At 38.9% G+C, this 20,124-nt stretch overlaps 1 protein-coding gene across 3 annotated transcripts in view; it reads left to right on the top strand.

Annotated features, from left to right (window-relative positions):
• Positions 1 to 20,124, top strand: part of LOC133262441 (formin-H-like) — a 46,429-nt gene that overhangs the window by 8,732 nt on the left and 17,573 nt on the right. For all 3 annotated transcript variants that reach the window (XM_061441635.1, XM_061441637.1, XM_061441636.1), the window contains exons 3-10: positions 6,565 to 6,669; positions 8,303 to 8,389; positions 10,988 to 11,161; positions 12,544 to 12,692; positions 14,814 to 14,990; positions 15,592 to 16,018; positions 16,198 to 16,360; positions 19,352 to 19,463. In XM_061441635.1, the coding sequence (XP_061297619.1) occupies positions 6,565 to 6,669; positions 8,303 to 8,389; positions 10,988 to 11,161; positions 12,544 to 12,692; positions 14,814 to 14,990; positions 15,592 to 16,018; positions 16,198 to 16,360; positions 19,352 to 19,463 (1,394 nt within the window). The remainder of the gene's footprint in view (positions 1 to 6,564; positions 6,670 to 8,302; positions 8,390 to 10,987; positions 11,162 to 12,543; positions 12,693 to 14,813; positions 14,991 to 15,591; positions 16,019 to 16,197; positions 16,361 to 19,351; positions 19,464 to 20,124) is intronic.

Genomic DNA, 20,124 nt, shown 5'->3' with positions numbered 1-20,124 from the left:
GTATACAACTGTGTCTTTATACTCCAAGATTACCTCTTGGAAACAGCCACCTTAGCTTTACTTGTCAGTATTAATAAACTCAATAGACAATTGACACCAAATGGGTGTGGAGAGGAAATAAGAATGACCATTAATCTGCTGATCATATTTGACTCTATCAGTACTGAAGAACTGAAGCACTGTAGGCATGGCTCTGCACAGCCACGGGCATCTCCTTTACTGTCGTAGATTGCCCATACCCTTAGTACAAGCCTGGCTGAAACAGGACCTATGATAGGATTTGGAAAGCATCATGGTATTTTTTTCTTATGAGGTGAGGCTTGCTGCAGAATGTTGCTCTATAGGTCTTGCTCTTCAGTACTTCATTGCAACGGTAATGCTGAGGCTGTGTAATACCCAACCAGGCACTGTCAGTTCTGATAAAACAGCACATGGCCTCCTAAAAGGAGGGGTTTTCAGGGAGCATCTCTGCATTGGAAATAAACTCTCATAGGCTGAACAAGGTTTGCTAAAATCTTTTAAATTTAAAATTTAAATTACTTTTCAGAAGGAACTTTAAGAAATGTTTAGGCATTAAGGCTTCTCAATTTGGGGATGTTTTCAAAACTGGACTAGCAGGTAGACTAATTTGTACTGTACTGCTGTAGTATACACATGCCACTAGGTACCAGTCTATACCTTAGGTTCCTAAATATTTTTGAGACTAGCTCTTTGAGATATTTTTGTTGTTGTATAAAGGGCTATAATAATTAAGTACCAGGAAAAAATAAACTGCAATAAAATATGTTTGGGCTCCTCTTGCTGCTATTGAAAGTGGCAGAATTTCCAGTGTTTTCAAGGAAATCAAGCTACCATTTGATGAATATCTTTTTCTTTGAATAAATGTTGACAGATACTATTCAGCCAGATAGAGCCCTGAGCAAATAATGCAAAACATTATTACAGATGGATAATTTATTTGATGAATAGCAGCTCCGTTTGACAAATAGTCAAATTGGTCTATCTCTATGACTGGCTACAAAAGAGGGCATTACCACATAAAAATATTACATCAATCATCTCTACTGATATTTAATGTAAATTACAAGTGAAGGCTTTTCAGCTGCCCCAATCATAGAAGACAGCTACTCCCCTGTAAACATATGAGTGCACTCAGTACACTTTGGGCCAAGTTCAAACCTGGTAAAAGTGACTATATTAGGAGATGAAAGTGGATAACACCAGACTCTAAACTTTACTGTAACCCAGACTACGTCTGCTGTCTTTAAAATCACTTGAATGACATGGTCAGCATGCAGGCAGAGCGCAGCTTGGCATAATATTGCAAAGGAATGCAACTCTCTATAGTGAACAAAGCCAGTGGCTTTGACTAAAAAGGAAAGAAAAAAGAGTTTTCTTTAAAAGCACAGCTTGGAATAGGAAGTTGCTACTTGAAATTTCATCACAGGTCAATCTGTATTGTATGCTGGCACTTAATTTTAAGCTTCTATACTGTAGTTGCTTTGCAGAAAGTGTTGTGCACGGTAGCTGGAAGGCACTGAGTCAGCAGAAAATCCCCAGAAGGCTTTAGCTCAAAGTCACTTTATCTTGCTGCTGTGGGTAGAAAACAAAATCTTCTCTTCTTAAAAGCTGTATTCAAAAAACTGGATTCCAAAATGAATGAAAATATGACCTATGCTGGATAAAAAGTGTCAGCCATGTAAAAATAGCGTATTTCTTTTCATGTGGACAACACTAACATTCAGTCAGATTTATGTCCAGAAATTCATGAGATCTCTATAAAGCAAAATAAAGTCACTACTTGGTTCTTCCCTCCTGGATGAGCCCCTTTGCCATATTGATCCTAACAGTGCTAAAAGGAAGATGCTGTTGTGGAGTGCAGAGGATGAGGAAGAAGCCTTCTTGGTCCACCTTTCCTTTCTGGGTCCTGTGGCAGTCAAGAGCTGGTTTGTCTCTTACTCCTTGCAGCAAGCAGAAGAGCATGTTTAACATGGTTAATGTTTAATAAGGACAAGCGTAAGGAATGCTTAACAGTGAAAAGCCTGACTAGACTTGAATAAAAATTTCTCCTCATTTGTACAGGGAGCAGGATTTCTGCATGGCTTGGTTTTGTTGTCACAGGAAATGATAGAGCTCGGTGCGTATTACTATGATCTTCACCAAACTAAACCTGAAATAATGCTTCACTGAATCATGCCAGTATTTGTAATAATTGAGATCATATGTTTAGCTGACTGACAGCAGGATTTCTTGCTCTATCTCTCCATGAGTGTACATTCCAGGAGTCTTTTTGCATTAGCTTGCTGTCATATTATTATGATTCAGGTAGGATGTTCCAAGGAATAAGAATAAGCTGAGCAAAAGCCATGTAGCTCAGATTCCTCTGTAGGTAATGGAGAGAAAGAGTTGTCAGACAATGAGACAGGTCTTGCATGCGGTGAATTACCACCTAGAGAAGCCCAGGTATCCCCACATTGCATAGGAGTCAGAGCAATCCTGTGGTCAACTGAGGAAAGCGAACCAGTGTATGCTAGAGGATGCAAGTCAGAAAGAAAAGACACAGGAAGACATCAGCCAGTCTTATCCTTGACCATTACCCACATTCTGCATGCTTTGCTCAGCCAGCTGTAAATTACTCATATGATGTGGCTTTAACCCTTCTTCCTTGGCTGATGCTCAGAAGCTCTGGAGACCTTTCTGGAGTCCTTACAGTAATATTTCCACAGCATGAAAACTACATGCAAATCCCCCCATACCTCTTAGAGCCTAATGTGAGACTGTGCTCGGTAAACAGACGCCCTGGAAGGGGTCATGTGAAATACTGTGTTGGCAGCTGCCCAAGAATAAGGCAGAAATCTCATATCTTGCCACTAAACACATTTTATACATGTCTAGGCCAAAAAGATAAAAGCCTCACCCTTCAGAGTAATGGAGATACAGAGAATGCCTGGAGCCCCACCCTCTTCCTTCAATTGTGAGCATTGTTTTTTTTTTTTTGCTTCAAATCACTTGTGTGGCTATACTGAATTTTGGATGGGTGATGAAAATTTAATCTGTATTAAACTTCTCTAACCTGGCAGGTAAATTAATGCATTTTTAACACAATCTCATGTATTTCCTTAATGTGCATGCTTCATAATAGAAGCATTTCATTTTTTTCTAGGTTTTGTTATCCAACCTTGTATAAAAACATTCTGTTGTGCTGCAGCAGTCACATTTTATCAGGAAATATAACGTGATCTGACCTAGTGGCATTTCAGCGGATAATATGACAAAAATTGTTTCTTTTTAGGAAAAAGAAAATATAACCAAAACAAACACAAGAATGAGCATTACAGAAATGGTGCTGTGCTGAGAAAAAAGCCCCACAGATACAAAGTGCTAAAGGTCAGGATCTGTTACTCAAGTCTTGTTAGCAAGTAAAAATACCATGCTAACACGTGGCTGCCAGAAACTGAAGCGAGCCAGATAGACTTCTGACAAATAATTTTGACAGTTCTCATAAGCTGAAAAGTGCCTTTCTTTGCCTCTCTTGTCTTTTGAAATGTTTCCTTCCTGCTTACAGGATGTGCAGTGAGAGTTAACAGAGATGTTAAAACAACAGGGTGTTGATAAAAATAACCTGTACCAAGCACTGCCTTTTGTGTGCTCTCTGGGGAGTGCACTAACTGTCAGTAACTTGCTAACTAACCTTCCTGAGTTTGCAACATGCAGCATGATTTGCTTCTTTTTTAAAAGCATTTTTCTTCATCCATTATTAAGCAAATTAAGAAATGTTCCCTGTTGTTTTAATGTCTTGGGCAGAATTTCACTCTAGTTTAAGGAGGCTTTCATGAAGGTAAGCAGAATGAAGAGCCAAAAATGTACTTTTTTGGTAAAAAGCAAAAACAATCCCAAACCAAAAACAATCCCAAACCAAATAAAAAAAACCCTTGTCTTGGTTTTGGCAGAGATGTGGATGCAAAGTTTCTTGGTTCTAGATAGAATATTTGGCCGGAAAGACAGACCTTAAAGTACCCAGTGCTTGGGGCACTGCAAGGCATATGGAACCTGCTTGCACAAGAACAGGGATGGTGACCCAAATTACCTATATTTTAGAAACAAAAAATCAAAGCCTCATATTTTTTGTGTTGAAACTCTTGTTTTCTTGGCCACTGTAAGGAAGCATCCCTGAAATGCGCGCAATATATTGTGCAGCTGGACAGCACCGTGAAATTCAAACGAGAACTGAGCTTCTTCACTGAATTGCATACTGAAGAGAAGGAAATAAATACTTCTCTTAATCAGGCTGTGCCTTTGACATGAGGCTATGTTATCTTTATGTTTTCATTGGTAGCCTTCTGCATACAAAAGGGTCTAACAGTTGCAAAAAATACTATCTGGCTTCCTACCCAGAGTCTTCCTGTCTGAATAGGAACCTGCGCTTTAAAGCTCTAGAGCAAAAGAGCCTTAAGGAAACTCTATTTTTCAATTCAAATTTATCCATATTCTGTTTGCTTACCCAGAGCCTGTTCAGTGGGGAATTATCTTGTTAAGATCTGGTCGTATACAGTGTACGTGTGGTGTAAATATATGGCCATTTAAAATTCAAATACAGAATGTGGAGGTCATTGTAGGAACCGTCTGTGCCTCAGCGAGCATGAATGAATTATCAGACTGCTTTCATTCTTTCCTCACTGTTGACATTACTATTTGCAGCTGGGAGCTATGCCATAAGTTACCTTTATATTAGCATTGAAAATTCCAAGGCTTTAAAACCAAAATATTTCTTCTTCTTTTACTCCCAGTTTTATTTGCAGGCAGTAAAACCACACAGTGTTTCTGTTGATCAGAATCTGGTTGAGATGTCGGTAAGCTAAAACACGTTTGGTGTAGTGTGGCTCTGAAAAAAAGAGAACCTGTAGGTTTATTGTTGTGTGACTTCTGTGCTGTGACTGGTTATTTTTACATTGCCCATGAGACTTGTTCCGGGTGACTGTGGTGCTTGGATGGGTGGAGAGGATCTTGTTCTGCTGCAGGGCTGTGCTTCTGGGGTTTTTAGCAGAGAGGGGTTTTTAGCAGAGATGCCTCTAAATATATGGAAAGCTGTAGGCGTAGGTAAAGTAAGTGGCTGTCAGGACATGAGGGTTGCTGGGGTGGCCTGACCTGCTGCCTGCTCTGCCTGCCTCAGGTCTGGAAGCAGCTCGGTGGCTGTTGATGGAGGTAGCAGTTGTATCAAGAGGCACAGCTGGCACCTCCCAGGAGCACTGATTTCTATTCACCTTCCCCCTCCCAAGCAGCTGACCTGGCTCTCTAGGGGTACCTGTTTCAGCTCTTCACCTTGTTTTCACTATGCCACTCTGGGTCTTACTGCATTGTCCCTGAGACAGCCAAAGTCAGATTTACTTGCAGTGCTGAGATGCTTTGAGCTACTTTGCTCTGAACATGTCAGTATCCTGGCAGTCTCAGCAGCAGGGACATAGGGGAACCCCTTCTCTGAGACAACTCTGCTGCCCCTTCCCCTTTCTCCTGGGATGAGCTCTTTACCTGGATGTCCACATGGAAGAGTTTGAAAAGGATTATTTGAAAGAAAGTTTTTCCAGCAGTAACTTATACCCTGGTGGTGAAGCTGCTGTCTGGGGGTTAGGAGGCCCTGTATATTGCAGCTAATCGAATGTTGGGGGTAGGAAGCACTGTATATTGCAGCTAATTGAATGTTGTGGCTAAGCTGCTGGATAAAAAAATCACAAGTTCCTGAGCTCTGGTGGTAAAACCTACGCACTCCTTCCAAATTCCCAATTCTGCTTGAGGATGGATATCACACAAGGAAACTCTTTGGTCTGCCTCAAAGGGAGGTTGGTTGTTCCTTCTACAGAGTCTGTGAAAAAGCTTTACCTACAGTGTAAGTGGCTGGAGTTCCGGGTCCATGGTTACACCATTTGTCTTTTTTCTTTGCTTGATTCCTGTCTGGCGTTGAAATCTCCACCTGAGTCACTTCAAAGTGACAGACGTGGTGTGTAAGCTTATTGAAAGAAGGTGTGTAGCCTTCTTTTTTTTTGGGGGGGGAAAGGGGTGTGTGTGTGTGTAATTCCGGCTTGTTATCATGTTTAGGTAAGTTTATGTGACAGCTTTATCTGCTGATACCAACATCAAGTTCCTCCTCTGCCCCCCACCCTTCACCCCTGCAATTTCTAATGGTCCTGATTTTGCTTTCATGTTGCCTGTGTGCAGTACTTTACACTGAGGGCAAGACACAGGCAAGCATGCAAAATTGATGGTTTCACTTCTTAGCAGATTTTCTAACTAAAAAAAATATTTCCTCCTGTCGGTCCCATCTGCAGATATTTCCACCCCATCTTCTACAATTGTAAAAGCCCCTGTATATTTGATATGTTGTGAGCTTTCACCAGGTTTCAAAGGGGTATTATATTTGCTGGGCAGGTTGCTGCTAGAACATGAAATATGAATGAAATTGTAATTGTATGGCAGTTAGCACAGCTGTAACTGTCACAAGCGCTCTGTGTCCTGAATGGCCACATGAAAAAAACCCTCTAAAAACATTTGATTGACTTTTTTTTTCCCCAGTTAAGCCAAGAAAAAATCCTCAAAATTATGAACATGGTGAAAAATAAAGAAGTGAGCATTGAAGACGCTTTGCATTTGGCACAGAAAGAGGTGTACGCTGAAAAGGTAAAGCCACTCCTTTGATCTATTTTCCTAGATATTCAAATGTATGAGCATGTTCTGGAAAGCCTGGGTGAATATGAGGTGCATGTCTGTATTGCTTTCAAAGATGTATTCCCAACTTGGGAAAACATCTACACTCCAGTTTATGGTAGGGACTAATGGCTAATGCTACCTGTAACCTAAGTAATGGATATCCCATGTAGATGCTGCAGCTACATTGATGTTATTACCTTGATTAAGTAGTTTAAATTTACATCAGATGTGTCTACATGAGTTTATTCCAAGTGTAGCATCAAGTACTTTAACAATACATTCAGGGTGAAATCCTTGGGGTGGTACCATGAAGAGCCAGAGGAAAATGGTGGACCTAATCTCTGAGGAGTCTTCTACTGTTGGGCTATCCCTGGGGCATGACTGGTCACCATAAGAGGTCAGATAACTCAGCATTATGCATGGCCACACAAATGGCAGGCTACAAAGTACAAAGCCTTGGCCTGTGTGACTTCAATTCTAACATTGCCTATGGTTGACTCGGACCTTCCATCAGACAAAAGTTGGAATAAGTGTAAATATGGCTTAAAATTGGGTTTGAGTCCTACAACAACATAGTTTTGCTGAGCATAGATCAATGGGACTGGAAGTTCTAGTCCAGAGATAATTTCAGGATCAGGTTGAGACAAAGCAATGTCATCTTTATTTTTTTTTTTTACAAAACCGTCATCTCTTCACTGACAATCAGAAGATGACGTTTTTCCATTTTATAGAAAGTATGGAAATTCCTTCCTGAGAAAAGTAGAAACTGATACTGGTGAGTGAAAATGCTCTGAGAATGAGGAGAACGTTAATTGTGTGTATTAGAACATCAGCCTTGAACTCTCCCTAATCCCTGCCCAGCCTCTCTGTCATTGCAATCTCTGCCCATCATCACCACATAAGTGCCAGAAGTGAATTCTTTGAAGAAATTCTCACTATCTATTTCCCCTTCTGCTCGGATTTTTGACCCAGCCTCTTTATGCAGCATGTCCAGCAAACAGTGAAATCTTATCATGTGCTAATGACACAATCTGGGTTTTCCTTTTTGCACCGCAGGAGCTGAGAGAGATTCCGAGATAAATCTGGTGCTTTTTGGAATTTGTAAAATAACTTTCTGAACTGCTGGTTAACTTCTTGGCTGGAAAGAAGTAGAAGCACAAATAAATACTAATAGAAAAGCAGCACAAGTTTTGTAGAAGGGCTGCAGTCACAAAAATACAGACTCAGCAGTGTAAGGCTATGTGGAAATACATTCTTGGTGTAAGAAGAGAGGGTTTCTTTGCTACTTCTGCCATGTTAAGTTTTTGTGATAGCTAATTATTAGAACTCTCTCTTCTCCTTTCTGTCTTCCTGCTTTCCCTTTCATCTTCCATCCCAATCTGTGATCCCTTCATTAATTCAGTAGGACTTGTGGATGCTTTATATTTGTGAAAATCAAGTCAGAAGGATGCTTCCATGTATCTCCATGTGGAGTTCCTCTGCAAAGCCTCCAGTGCTGTTTGAATACTGTTCGCGAAGGGAGATTTAAGCTACGAATACGATTGGATTTGAGTGGACAAAAATTAGAGCAGTGTTGGACATATTGCTGATTTCTGTTTTTCAGGATTCACCGGATTTGCTAACCGGCTCCCAATTTAACTTCATCATCTACAAATACAAACATTATCGGTGGCAGAAACGAATTTTGCAGGTAAAACTTTAAAAGTTCTCACTTTTGAAGCAATATATAAAAGCTAGAGTGTGTTTGGGCTGCTCAGTAAATGTTATGAGACAGCATAAAAATACCTTGTAGTTCAGCTACCTATCAGAGAGGTGGAAGATACTAAAAAACCTTCTATCTTTTATGCTGAAAGCATTCTGGGTTAGTATCTGAAACTCCCTCTACTGAGACCCTTGGAAGGGTATAGAATAGACTCTATGAGCTAAGAGATTGCTTCACCTCTAAACCTCATGATTGGCCACTGTCGTGGTTTAAGCCCAGCTGGTAACTCAGAACCATGCAGCTGCTCGCTCCCTCCCCTCCTTCTTTCTCCTGCCTCTCCAAGACGGATGGGGAAGAGAATTGAAAGGGTGTAAATCCTACGGGTTGAGATAAGAACACTCCAGTAACTAAGGTATAACACAAAACCACTACTGCTACCACCAATAATAATAATGATAAAGGAAATAACAAGTGGAGAGAATGCAACCGCTCACCACCAGCCGAACAATACCCAGCCCAACCTGAGCAGTGATCTGGGCCTTCCAGGTGACTTCCCCCAGTTTTTATGCTGGGCATGACATGCTGTGGTATGGAATACCCCTTTGGCTAGTTTGGGTCAGGTGTCCTGTCTCTGCTTCCTCCTGGCTTCTTGTGCCCCTCCTCACTGGCAGAGCATGAAACTGAACAGTCCTTGATTGGAGGTTTTAAACATCACTTAGCAGCAACTAAAAACATCGGTGTTATCAGCGTTGTTCTCAGGCTAAAGTAAAAAACACAGCACTGCACCAGCTGAACCCAGGACAGTCACAAAGATGATTGATTATAGTAGATTCTGCCTGGGAGTTGCTCTTACTCACTGGCAGCAGTAAATGCACACAGGCGATGTGTGTATTTGCACGCAAGTGATGTGTGCTGATGATACTTAAGTATCTGCTCCATCTGACAGGACATCATTTCAGCTGCACTCTCTAGAACCTTAGAAAGAAATGTTCCTGGGGATATTTAGAAGATTCATTTGGCACTTCATCTCTGGTTACTGTATTCTTTGACACTGTAAACCCCTAAGGCTTTACTGACTTGTATGATATTAAAGCAAACTTCTGTTGATAACACCTGATAATGATTTCCCAGTTCCACAAAATCAGTGACAAAGGTTTCATGTTGTTTCCAGGAAACTGGATTTCACTGACTGTTTCCTGCAGTTTGGACAAAATTTGATAATGAGCAAGTCATACATGCTAGAGGTTTTTTTTGTTTGCTACATCTTAACTGTAGAAAGCATAATCTCTTTATTTCTCTCAATATCCAGTGGCTTTTGGAATGAAAAGATTATTTTTTTAAGACATAAAGCTGATGGAAAAATGGAGAAAGCCATATTATATATGGAAGTTATAGGTCTAAAAATCTGAAGTAGTTTAATTCTAGTTCTCTAAGTTACCAGAAGCCATCAAAAGTCAGAGATAATAATGACAATGGTTCTGCTTTGGAGATTTCCTGCTATAAGCAGAATGGAGGGAAGGGCCAAGGTCGTAGCATTTGGTTGGCACTGTCTGCACTATAGGAATGAAAGGTGCCAAGAATCATTTATGACCAAAGGTAAATATCTAGCCCAGGCGAGATCTGACTCTTCTGAATTTGTCTTCTCTGTTGGCTCTATTCACTGAAGTTGGGCAGTCAGATAATGTTCTCATCCTATTATGTCAACAAAGCTGTTTCTGCTCAGCGGGGACTGACACATAGAACACATACTGGAATCTGCCTATATCAGTTTTTAACACTGCCAATATAGATTGTCCAGTGGAAGAATAATAATCTTCTTTTGAAGCAAACAATTTTTAATTGCTGTAGTTGTGAGACAGCATATTCACGTCGTATTCAAGGCCAGGCTGGAGAAAGCCGTGGGTGACATGGTTTAGTGTGAGGTGTCCCTGCCTATGGCAGGGGGGTTGGAACTGGATGATATTAAGGTCCTTTCCAACCATAACTATTCTATGATTCTATGATTATCACTGCTCCCTTCATCTATATGTATACATATATTTTTATAGATACAGGAAAAAAATCTGTGATAGCTAAGATCTAAACTGAAACACAATAATATTTAAATCAGAAAGTAATCTGTCAACAGCATTGTCTTTTCTTGACACAGAAGTGGCTGTTGTAGAAATAGCCACCTCTGCTTTGTATTAATACTGAGGCATAAGTTGAATCTCTGCTCAGATGGTCATGCCATTAATTTGTACTACCTCTACTTCTGAATGGGAAGTTTTTGCACTGGGTTGTATAAGACAAGGAGAATTTAAAATGGAATAATATTTCAGAGTGATAAATTGATGCATATTCATAAACAGAGATAGGGAAACACGCTTACAATGAATATCCCTTTGTTTTGAAACTAAGTCAAATATAATACAGTATCTTGATGAAGTAATGTCATTATTTTAAATTCTATTCATGGACAAGATAGATACATATTCTAAGCTGGTCCTTTGTCTACATGCCCTTGCATGGGAATATTGGAGATGCTCTTTCCTTCCCAGTGAAGAGCAGTGATGGCGTCAAGTAATGAAGAACTTTCTGTTCCAGATTGATTTCAACACAAGGACCATTTTTAACATTGAAAAAGGAATTATTAAGAAACAGTTCCCTTTCTCACAAGTCAAAGCCTGTGAAGATACTGAAAGGAGGCGTTTCAGCATTGTGTTTCATGGGCGACAAGATTATGAGCTGGAAGCAGTGTCTCTTGATGATAAAAGGAAGGTAAGTTTTTACAGTGTCACAGACAGATTGCTATAAATAACAACATGGTAGTACCCAGCAGGTCCTGATCGTAAATGGGAATTGTTATGCTGTGCATTGTGCAAGCAAAGAATTAGGTATGTCTTTATTCTATCTATGTTTCTAAATAGAACAAAGAGAATGTGAGTTCAGGATAAAGATTGGCCTTAGTATTTTGCAACAGTTCACTAGGGTTGAAGATGTAAAGCCAGCTCAGGACATGATATGAAAATTGATGCATTTCTTCAACTACACCCTGAGTATAACTGGTCTGAGGTTGTATTAAAACAAGCAAATAGAACTGACAATGTGCATAGTTGAATCGTAAATGAAATTTTCCGAGCACTTTTTATTCTATATATACTTATTAAAATGCATGTTTTTAAGGAGAATGAACTAGATATTTGTTTAACTAAATTATTCAGTGTTGTAAGATTTTGTATGAGCTATTTCATGTTGAGGTTTCTGCCCCTTTTGAGTTCTAGGTTCAATTAAATATTTCAAGCAGTTATCGTAATTACACTTTACACTGAAACCCAAGAAACTGGAGTCATGACATTAGCACTAGCTCTTCACCTGAATGCAGATAGCCTGTGTGTTTAGGGGTGATTGAGTCTTGGAGCTTGTGTCATCCCCACTGCTGAAGTGCTGAAGCCAGCTGCACAATTTATGTTGAGGTACAAACTCTCAAAAAGAGTGGAAAAGTTTGCATCCAAGCTTCTGCTGTGGCCCCTGTTTTTAGGGTGCTTTTTGAGAAGGATTCATTTCTCGTGAAACTCAACGTTTCACGTGCAGAAACTTTCATTCCAGATGAACAGTACCTCATGGTTGATTAATTTTCAAAGTAGATTACACTCAGCAGAAGAGCTCAAAAAGGAACATGTATTCAGTAGTAAAAGCACTCAAATATGGCTCTGTATAATAAAAAGAATGCTTTAAATTCACACCCACCTTAATCCATGCTATTTTCAACTAGGCAAGCCTTCATTTTCCTGCTGTTTGAGACTTCAAGCTAAGTCAATCAAGTACTATTTGGGCTTGAAGTGAGTTGAACAAAACCTTTGTCCTGGATTGCTTTGTATATGAATTAAAAAATAATAAATTAAAAATGTTTTACAGTAACCCCTCCAGAATAAAATTATATTCTCTTTACCCTGATAGATTTAGCACTGTGGGCATAAAACCAAATGGCAGTTAAGTAGTTTGTCATCATAGAAAGACCTTATTTATTTTACGTTAATTTATTTTACCCATTTGGCTGCTGCTCAGTGTCATTTTTATACTTGAAAAATCCCCCTATTAATGTCTTATTCAAGGGAATTATCATGGAAAATATACTCTTTCTGCTGCCATTTATTATGTAGATAACATACCTTCTGAGCAGAGTCATACAGAGCAATTCATGCAAGAGACCAGCAGAGTCAAGCTTTGGAAGACCTGCAGAATGTGACGTGATACATGAAGGACTGTTGGATTTGCAGCAAAACACTTGTACATGCACTGAATGGGTGAAGTATGAACTGCACTTTTGTAGACCTTTGGGCTGCGGATTTCATTGCAATTTCTGATAAAGAAGAATTTAATTTGCTGATAAGTTAATTATTTAAATGTCTTTTTAAAGTTAAAATGTAAATGCCAAAACTGCATGGGATGAAATCACTGAAATTAACTGTTAGTGCAATAGTGGTACTGAACAAAATGAAGCGCTGTTGTGTACTAGAGACTGTTACGTGCATAAGTAACACAGTGTTCAGAGTGATTTTAGTGTGAGTCTTTATGTTTACCTCTTGAATTTTTACTTGATTGAAAATTCCTTTATCAATCATAAGGAAAAGGAGAAAAAGAAAGCAAAGCAGAGACGTATGAGTCCTGCTGGAGAATGTTGACTCACACTGGCCAAAGTGGCTGCTCCAAAATTCATAATTCATTCTCATAATGTTCTGAACTTCCCTCCCATGGCAGTGGCCAACCATGGTGGCCTAATGGGGTGATGGTTTTAGAGACAGGAATTGTTATTCAGTAGAAAATGGACCATCACTACCATTTTGTTCAGCCCCTAAACATCACAGATAAGCACAACTTTCACTTCTGCTTATTCTATTACTGAACTAGTGAACCAGACAGAGTGATTTTACATAGTTCACTCCCCATTCCACAGACAACCCATCCTTCCCCTGAGCCAGATCCTAAAATACCTGGAAATTTTTGTACCATCAGAAAGAGAGAGAAAAAAGTCTGACTAGCAAAAGCTAATGAAAAAAAATGTAACACTGTAATCATCTGCACAGAGCAATTATCTCAAAGACTTCAGAGAAAATGATTTTAATTGTTTTTAAAAGGCTACCACTGTAAATCTTGTAAACGCCATCCTCGAGCATGCCCAAGAGTTGTTACCTTGCAACATTTAACAAGTTTGTTAACAAAAAAAATTGATTTTTATTTATCTGACGAAGCAAAGCCCTTGTTGATTTCTGCTTGATATTAATCCTCTCTTTTTTTTAGGCAAAGTAAATAATGGTGGAAACATCTGGAGATCCTATTAAACTATAAGTTCCTGCTTTAAAGAAAGGAGAGATCAATATAACTGCCAGCTCCATTAAACAATTCTTATCTCTTGGGCTGTTTATGTGGGAATAGCTGCAATTTGTATTTTATGTTTAATTCTTCTGGAGCAGCTAACCTTATTTAAATTCCTCATAGAACACCTTAATCAACTAGCCACACCTTGAAGAAAGAGTGGAAGAAAAGAAAGGTCTGATAGAACTGTCAGGATGATAAAGACATGCAGTAACCCTCAGGAAAAATGAAAATGTAAATGCTTGAATAAGAATAAAAAGTGCATACAGTAAAGCCCTGCTTTTTATAAGCAGCAGAGCAGAATCCTAGAGCAGAGACTGAAGCTGAAGATTGTGCTGTAAATAGAATCTGTGTACGGTCAGGCAATTTCTGCAAGGATTAATTTATCACTTAAATAGATAATACCCCAAATTTGGCACAGTTAGTTCTGATGGAAGCCCTTGACAGCAGACTACTTTGACCTTTTCCTGCCAGGTGACTCCTGGGAATGAGGAGGGACCAGGATCAGACCTTATGGAGTAAAAGCATATACAGAGGCATTTCTAAGAGAGAGAGAGTGAGTTATTGGACTATAAGATTGGGCACTAACTTATACCATGGTGACTTGCTTATAGCTTGGTGACAGTGGAACCTACCAGACACAGAAATTCTGAAGCCTTGTCATATTGTGCACTGCTCAGCCACACAGAGAATTCCTTTAAAAGTTCACAGTCCAAAAGACCCACCATCCCAAAAATCTGAAAGGAATACATGGAATGGGCTGGACAGAGAGTGGCTAAAAAATTAACAGAACTTGGGCAATTTTTAGTTGATAGTAAGATCTTAGTTTTAGCTTTCTCATTAGATGTGGCAGGCTGGAAGTTCCTATGTTATATCACAGTTTACTTATGAGTCAGATGAGAATAAAAAGCCTTTATCGCAAAGGTTCTATGCTTTGAGAACATTGTACCTGTTCATGGAAGATGCTATAAAAATGTGGAGACCTACTGACATTAGAAAATGCTTTAACAACGTAGTCGGTGAAGAATGAGCTATATCTCCATTCCTTGTCCTACAGGTACTTGGTACAACTACGTGAAGGAGAATTGGCTTTATATTGCATAGATCTGGGAAGAAAGAACAACACTGCAGACCCTATAACAACTACAATTAATTTGACAGGTGGTGATGTGAGTGTCAGCAAGGAAGATGGATGCAGTACCTTTTCAATTCAGACCAAAGAACACAATTATTTGTAAGTATAGTTGGCAATTAATAATTTGTTAAAGCAGAAGTACTGAAAACATGGTCAAGCAATGGAGAACAAAATGCAACAGTGGAGAAACGAGGCCATCAGAATTATGTAATTACCCCTCCCATTGTTCTGCAGTGATTTGATGAGTGTTTTAAAGAAGAATTAAAAGTACCACGTTGTGGGATTGAGAAGAGACATTGAAATACTGCCAACAAAAACTTGTCTAGTTGTCATGTCAGGAGGCAGTGAAGATATATGTCATTCAGCTTGATAGGCCAGCTGTGTGAACAAGTTCTGACTAGCTTGTGCAACAATCACAGTAAAACAGAGCTCACTGTTCACCTTCTCCCAGGGTGGAGAAGACGAGTTAGGAGGTAACTGCACCACAAAGTCAATACATGGCAAAAATTCAGCTCTCTAACCTCTAGTCACGTAAGCAATTGACTCTGTCTGAAAAGGTCAGAGTGAGCAACACTAGGCTCCTTTTAACCAGTAAAGCAGCTGAACATCATTCTGATTAAATAAGAAATATCTGTGGCTGTATTAGTCAGCATGTTATTTACACTGCCTTGTGTTTATATATGACATTCTTAAATTTCAGGTTTCGTATACCCCTTACTGTCCAAAATAACAGGATGGAGGATGTCAGCAAGCTCCAGAATGAGTGGGTCTCTCTCATAGAAAGGTACTGTCAGCTGTGCAAGGGTGCCTCGCTGCCTCAGGAGGGGTCTCAAGGATGCACCTTCTCTGAAGCCGATTACGAGGATTTCACTGAACATGTGAATGAACAGAAAGAGGAGATCCTCCACTTAGGTGGGAGCTCTCCAACAGCCAGACTGAACAAGTCTTCAAGCCCCCAGACAAAGTTTGCAGAGGGGGAATCAGCCCCATCATCACCACCTCTTCCACTTCCCAGAAGCAAGGCAGAGGTTCCACCAGCCCCACCTGCACTCCCACAGCCCTGCAGCCTCACTCCATTGACAAAGAGAACCAAAGCCTTTCACTGGGATGTTGTTCCTTATGATAAGGTGAGGATGAAACTGATGGTAGCTGTTACAGAAAAACAACACTGCAGCCTGTATTACAAGTTATCACAGAAGTACAGCTGCGCCACAAAACAACCTGGATGCCCTTTTCTGTGTTTGGATGAAGAAAAGTGCCTCTGTTCTTTGTCTTTTTGCTTATCCTGTCACTCCTATATTTTTAGATTCAAAAGTCTGTCTGGGGATCGTGTGACCCATGCAAGAAAAAAATAGATGTATCCAGACTCTGTGACCAGTTCCAGATCCAGGAGACTGCATTATTTTTAGGCAATGAACCTTCAGTGAATCAGCACATCATGTTAGATCGAAAAGTTGCGCATAACTTCAGTAAGTGTATTAATAACAACTGTGTACTCCTATCTGGAAGCCTGGGGTGAGCACTGCATGCATTTTCTATTTGTATGTTCTGCCATTCAATAGGCAATGAGACAAGCTTGTGTTTAATTCATCTTTTAATTCAGTGTCCTTCTACTCATTTATAAAAGCAGGTCTAATGGCTCAGTTGCTCTAAATGTGGTCCTTAATGATGTAGAGTAGAAGCACTGAGCTGCTCCACTTTCACAAAACATGTGGATGTGTCATTGAAATGTGATGCTGTTGTCTTAGGGCAGACATGTAAAAATCATGTATGACACCTGTGGAATCTGACTTTTCAGATTCTGTGGGCTATGCAGGTGAAACAAGTCAACAGAAAGTTTGAGAACTGTGCTATCTCTTTCCTATATTGAACATTCCAGAACATTTTTGTAGGTGTAGATGGCTTGGTGTAAGAAGACTTTGCGCCAGCTACAAGCCACGTCACAGGAACACTCTTGGTTTTTCTCTGGCTTGGACTGTGAATGGCTGTCTTGAATGATCCTGACCAGGATTCTTCCCTCTTACATCCCAAGTATGAATCTGCTGAAGGCCTGACCTACAGCGGTCTATCACACCTAATGAAGCAGTTCAACACATAGTTCTAGTCTTACTAATAAAAGGATATAAAGGTTTTTCAATTACTTTGATGAGAATTGGTAAATATTAAAGGAGCTAGAGTAATTGTTCTTCAAAGACTACTCTGATTTCTATTACAGACATGCCTTTCCAAAAAAGTTCTATATCCTAGTGATGTTTTAAGAAACGTTACGTGTGTAAAGAATTTGGGGCAGTTAATTTTGAAGTTTTAATGATTTCATCTTTATGAATATTGATAAGAGAATATATTTTGGAGATTGTATAAAGTTTTAATTGGGAACAGTAAATGGAGATAACTTGTTGGAATTATTGCATCCATTGACTAACAGTTTGAAGGGTTAAAAGGCAGTGATGCAAAAGTGCAGTTGCAGATAAAAAGAAGCCTGTAATAGCACTTTTATCTACTAAATTATTGCAGTTTCTTTGAGGAATTTTCTTTGGGTTTGCAAATAGCACCATTCTTTCTTTTGATCCTATTCTTCTTACAATTTTTTTCGTTGAGACATTATATGTCTGTTTCTTAATCTTATCCTTGAAGTCCTGTCAGTGAGATTTTTGGCATATGCTTATTTTAATGGACATTACTTAGATCAAAAGTTAATTTGATCATGAGAATTCTGATTAATCTTCCTGCAAGTGCTACAAACCGCAGTTCTTAAATTGACGAATAAAAGGATGAAGCTCCCAAATGCCAGTAGGTTAAAATTTTTCGACAATCTGAGTGGCTTTCTGAATACAAGAGGAAAACGAGAGTTCTGAGAGAAGACCTACACACTAAATTCAAGGCCAGTGTATGAGAAAATGCAAATAGAAGTTAAGTCATCTACTGGGTTCTTCTAGACAAAATAAATTCTGCCATACAGAGAACAGGTACCAGAAAGTGGGATCCAGTGGGTGAAAATCTGATTTATGAGTCAAAATACCAGCTTCTGTGCCTTGATTTCTGTCTGTTTCTCTGTATGAGACCCAGTTTCCCTCATATATAACCCTTCTTTTCCTTAGGAAAATACTTTGGCAAAGTCTGGTGACTAGAATTTACACAGCAGCTGCTTTCAGCCACTGAAAACATTCAAGAAATTATTAAATGCTTTATAGACAGGTTGTGAACATTTCAAAATCAACATTTTACTCTGAGTTATTCATTCTGTTATGGTCTGTAGACATTACTACTCCTGAAGAGATACATGGTTAAAAAGGCATAGGAAAGCAAAAGCTACAAGGCATAAAAGGCATAAAATGGAAAAAGGGAAGATTCTGCCAAGTTTAGCACTAACTTTAGACCTTATAATAAAATTAAAAGAGTGGAAAGTGTGTCAGAGGAAGAATAAATGGTATATTCTTCATTGGTCAACAGTCTTCTGAGAACCATTAGTAGCTGAATTGAGCCACAGCAAGTACCTATAACCTGAAAAACTATTGCTTTTTTAGAATTAGAGAAAGAAAGCCTGAAACAAAGGTGCATCAGACACATCCTTCCTGAATTCTCCTTCCCAATCCCCTTTTGCTGCTCAAGGAGTTCTGTCATAGCAAAGACTACAGCAAAAGTTTCATGCCAACACTGAGAAGCATTTGAATCTTTTTAGATTCTCTGCTATTGCCTTTTGTTCACTTCCTTGTGCTTCCTGTCTTACCTTTATCCTTTAGTGATGATGATGGAGACAGACAGCAACTAAAGAATAACCAATATGACAAAGTGGTCTTTTGGGGAGCAACAGCCTTACAAATGATTCTTCACCTGTTTGAGGAACAATCTTATTTCCATTTTCCTATCATAATATGTATTATGAGCCAGCCCCATGTCAGCATAGAAGTCTTAAACATTACAAAAACACTTAATAGAATTTTAGAATATCAGGAAGTGTGGAATGAGTGAGCACTTCTGATCCCAGGCAGCCTTATTCATTCTGGGAGTAATTTTTCTTGCATAGACTCTGCCCATTTTCTTTTGAATCCTAGAAATTAAACAAACTAAGCAAGCAAAATGAAAATAATTGTAAAAATTAATTTATTTAACCTTCAAAATAATATAATATGCCAATACATTGTGTTGTTGTTTGGAAAAGAAATATTTTGTCTGTTGAGCTGAGTACAAGAGAAATACATAGGAGCAAGTACTTGAGTATCTTCTGATAAGGGTCTTGATAGTTCTGTCTTAAGCATTGGTTGACAGAAATATGTTTGCTTGTCTATTACTATGTATATTTAAAGAAAATGAAAATACTGAGTTCTTGCCTTAGTTTTTGGTGTTTTGGTTTTTTTTTCCTTAAATCTGGAAAGTAAATATCAATATAAAGAAACATTTGGGTGATTTTTCCTTTCTTTGAGCATTTTCTTGCAAGTAATCTAAGAATCTTATTCCTCCAGACATTTTTCTTAAAAGTTTCCACATAAGACCAAGTGAACTGAAAGAAAAACTATATATTATACATGAAAAGAATGGTGGACTTACAGATGAGCAGATTACAGCACTAAGAAGGTAATCTTTGGGGTTCAATTGTTTGTTTATAATACAGACTACCATTTGGAGAAGGCATAATCTTCTGCAAATAATGTGAAGTTTGGGAAAGATGTTACTGAAATATTGGATCTGTCCTGACTGTGAATACAGTGTTAGGGTTGCACACAGAAATCTCAGTCTTTGTAACTGAGATTTTAGTGTATGCCTCCAAAATGTCACTTTCCCCCATGTTGTGTAGGAAAGGAGATTTCAAGAAATGACAACAAATATGACATGATTTTGTGAACTACTTATAAGGAGCAGTGTTAGTAAAATAAGTTGAGGCAGTGAACAGGTGTAACTTGATGAGAAAACTACAGTATCTCTTACTACAGTCCTACCATCTATTATGGGATCAGAAATGCAAGATTTAAAATTGGTATGGAGAGGACGGAAGGCAGAGAAGTGTTAAAGGAGCTTCATGGGTTGATGGGGTAGTAAGAATATCAGTATTTCTGAGTTGCAGAGATTTGTAGATTTGTGGGTTTAAAGCAGCATGCAAATTTCGGTATCTTTAAAAAATTGAATTATTACATTGAGACAGATTTCAGGAGTGTAAGCAAACTACTGGTATGTGAAATTTATAGGAAGTGGATTGTACCTCTTTTACTAGTTTAAGAGATGGAAAGAAAGGAAAGAA

The sequence above is a fragment of the Pezoporus flaviventris genome, unplaced genomic scaffold (assembly GCF_033815535.1).
Source record: "Pezoporus flaviventris isolate CSIRO_AGI_PZ_B2104156 unplaced genomic scaffold, CSIRO_AGI_Pfla_v1 ptg000213l, whole genome shotgun sequence".
NCBI lineage: Eukaryota > Metazoa > Chordata > Aves > Psittaciformes > Psittacidae > Pezoporus > Pezoporus flaviventris.
This window is presented reverse-complemented; position numbering and strand designations above follow the sequence as displayed.